The sequence below is a fragment of the Lolium perenne genome, chromosome 4, assembly GCF_019359855.2.
Source record: "Lolium perenne isolate Kyuss_39 chromosome 4, Kyuss_2.0, whole genome shotgun sequence".
In the NCBI taxonomy this organism is placed as follows: Eukaryota; Viridiplantae; Streptophyta; class Magnoliopsida; order Poales; family Poaceae; genus Lolium; species Lolium perenne.
The window spans coordinates 242563208-242566101 of NC_067247.2; the positions used below are offsets into that span (position 1 = coordinate 242563208).

The 2894-nt window shown below is 58.7% G+C and overlaps 1 protein-coding gene across 1 annotated transcript; it reads left to right on the plus strand.

Moving 5' to 3' along the window:
• The first annotated feature begins 472 nt into the window (after window positions 1-472).
• Window positions 473-2068, plus strand: LOC127328511 (protein NODULATION SIGNALING PATHWAY 1). Its single transcript, XM_051355105.1, has one exon. It carries the CDS (start codon window positions 473-475, stop codon window positions 2066-2068), a length of 1596 nt encoding a protein of 531 aa, XP_051211065.1.
• The last annotated feature ends 826 nt before the right edge of the window (window positions 2069-2894 follow it).

The following is a 2894-nucleotide window of genomic DNA, read 5'->3' on the forward strand; positions in this document are numbered from 1 at the left end:
GAAGAAGACATATTTTCAAAGAACATTGGTATTTTTTCTAAATGTTAAGAACGTGATTTTTGTAATAATTAAGAAAAAGATTCTAATGTCATATTGTTAATGGTAATAATATCCTAATGCCTTGCACGGGGGGCGTATGCAGCCAACGTTGCAGCGAATATGTCAGTACTCCAGGAGGGCATAAGGCTAAAATACTCTATTTTGATTTTGATGCGTGGTCCTGCTCCTGGATCGATCTCCTACTCCTATTCATGCATCCACCAAACCCTAAACTGCGCTCACTACAAAAACCCAACCACATAAGCAAAGACGCAGTTAACGCCAAGTCAATTCAGTGTCAATAACACAACAGCAAAGTAACTCCTCGTAGAGCAGGCTCAGCTAGCTAGCTCATTTGCCTTTCCATGCCCATGTACATGTTTGTACGCTGAGCAGTTTCATTCTTGCGATCGAGCTTTCATGCATGAAGGCCATGGGCTGCCATGGACAAGAGGACCAAAAGCTCGCCCTCGTCGCAGCCAGCGACGATGGCTTCGACTGGCTGGAGGACTCCATCTCCTTGCTCGCTGCGGACATCGATCTCGGTGGCAGCTACGGGTGGTGGTGTGATCCATTGCCGGCGCAGCAGCAAGATGACATTGGGAGCGTCGTGGCGCAGACGCTGTCGCCTCCAGCGCCACAGACGACAAGCTCGCCCCTGGCCCACGCCTCACCGAGCATTGCATCGCCAGCGGTGTCATCCCCGTCCACGGAGCCGTCGTCCAAGAAGCGCAAGTCTCCGACGCACAGGGTGTCCGGCCATAGCAGCAGCAACCAGCGTCGCCGCGCCGAACAGGAGAGGCCAAGTGGCGGCGGCAGCAAGAAGGGCAGCAGCAAGGGCGGCGGAGCTGGTTCGGACAGGGACGCGAGGTGGGCGGAGCAGCTGCTGAGTCCGTGCGCCGTTGCCGTCGAGGCACGCAACCTGTCGCGCGTGCAGCACCTGTTCTACGTGCTCGGCGAGCTCGCGTCCTTCGCCGGCGATGCCAATCACCGGCTGGCCGCGTATGGGCTGCGAGCGCTCTCGCTTCGCCTACCTGCAGCAGTGGGCACAGCTGCCGCAGCTGCGGTGAAAGTGCCGGACTGCGAGTGCCCGACGCCGTCGTTCGCTGGCGCGGAGCCCCGGCTGTTCCGCGCGTCCCTCATCAAGTTCAACGAGGTTAGCCCGTGGTTCGCGCTGCCCAACGCTCTTGCGAACGCCGCCATCGCGCAGCTGGCGGCCTCGACGCGCGGCGCCGCCGCCGCGCCCCGGCCGCTCCACCTCGTCGACATCGGCGTTTCGCACGGAGTGCAGTGGCCGACTTTGCTGGAGTCCCTGACCCGCGTGCCCGCCGGACGAGCACCGCCGTCTGTCCGGCTCACGGTCGTAGGCATCCCACCGGTGACGACGCCATTCTCGGCGTCGCCTCCGGGGTACGACTTCTCACCGCATCTCCTCCGGTACGCCAAGTCCATTAACCTGGACCTCGAGATCAGCCGCGCCGCCTCGCTAGACTCCGCGCATGCCTTGTACGGTCCGGACGAGGCGCTCGTTGTGTGCCTCCAGTTCCGGCTCGGCCACGTCACGGCCGAGGAGCGAACGGACATCCTCCGGAGGGTCAAAGACCTCAAGCCGGATCTGGTGGTACTCTCGGAGCTCGACGTCGGCGGAGGCAACGTCAGCAACGCGGCGTGCGAGTTCACGGCGAGGCTAGAGCTGCTGTGGCGGTTCTTGGAGTCGACGTCGGCGGCGTTCAAGGGGAGGGACGGGGAGGACAGGCGGCTGATGGAGGCCGAGGCGGGGACTGCCGTGGCGGTTACCGCGGCAGGGGATCATGGCAGGGAGGGCTGGCGGGAGCGCATGACGGCGGCGGGGTTCGAGGAGGCGCCGTTCGACGGCGAGGCGGTGGAGTCCGCCAGGTCGCTGCTGAGGAAGTACGACAACGGGTGGGAGATGTCCACGGCGCCCGCGGCGACAGGAGGCGGCGGCGCGGTGGCGCTGCGGTGGAAGGGGCAGCCGGTGTCCTTCTGCTCGCTGTGGCGGCCGGCGTAGCATGGATCCCGTGGAACTGGTCCACCACCACCACAGCGCATGCATGACGTCGATGCGATCACGACCGTGCATCGTCCCGGGATTAGTGGAGAGCCTGTTACTTGATCGGGAGACGGCCGGACGTACACGTGCGGTGGCCGGACTTGGTCGATCTGTGGAGCGGCATCTGGCTGGCCTCACGTACGATCGATCGCCGGTACGTACGTGACGCTGGCATGCATATGTGATATGCGGATGCCTGCTTTGGTCGGAGAAGGCTGGCCGCCGGAGCTGGACGGCGATCGACGACGACGGTCCGGCCGGTGGTAAGCATGCGATCGAAACGATGGTGTGTAAATTGGCGATCGGCAATTTTTGTACAAAGTAATTAAGGTCGGTGTAAGATTCCTTCTTTCTTTGTTCAGTTTGTGCAACTTTGCAAGGGTTTAAACGTGTCCCTGGGAGTGCGCAGATAAATTACTAGGATCGAGATAGCATCATTGTTCATATGGATGACATGTGCATGCCATATAGTGCTAGCATCATCTGCGTTTTATTTTGCAGCAACAGCATCATGTGTGTTTCCTTGCAATTCGCAAAGAATCAAGCGGCGCACATTGTCGTAGTATCAAAATCTGCTGTAGGTCCTCATTTTGTCGTTGTACGACAGATTACAAAAGGAAGGGAACTGCTAACTGATATACGTAAGTTTTTTACTGCCAAAGCACGCATTCACTAGCAACACACGTATGGCTTAGATCTCGATAAACCCTAACCGAAGAAGATGAGGGGTTATATTTAGGTTTTTTTCTCCTATCTTAGGTTCATATCCAGCCCATGTATATTC

Coding starts and splice junctions, on each gene's coding strand:
- LOC127328511 (XM_051355105.1), top strand. CDS start 473: ATGGGCTGCCATGGACAAGAGGACCAAAAGCTCGCCCTCGTCGCAGCC.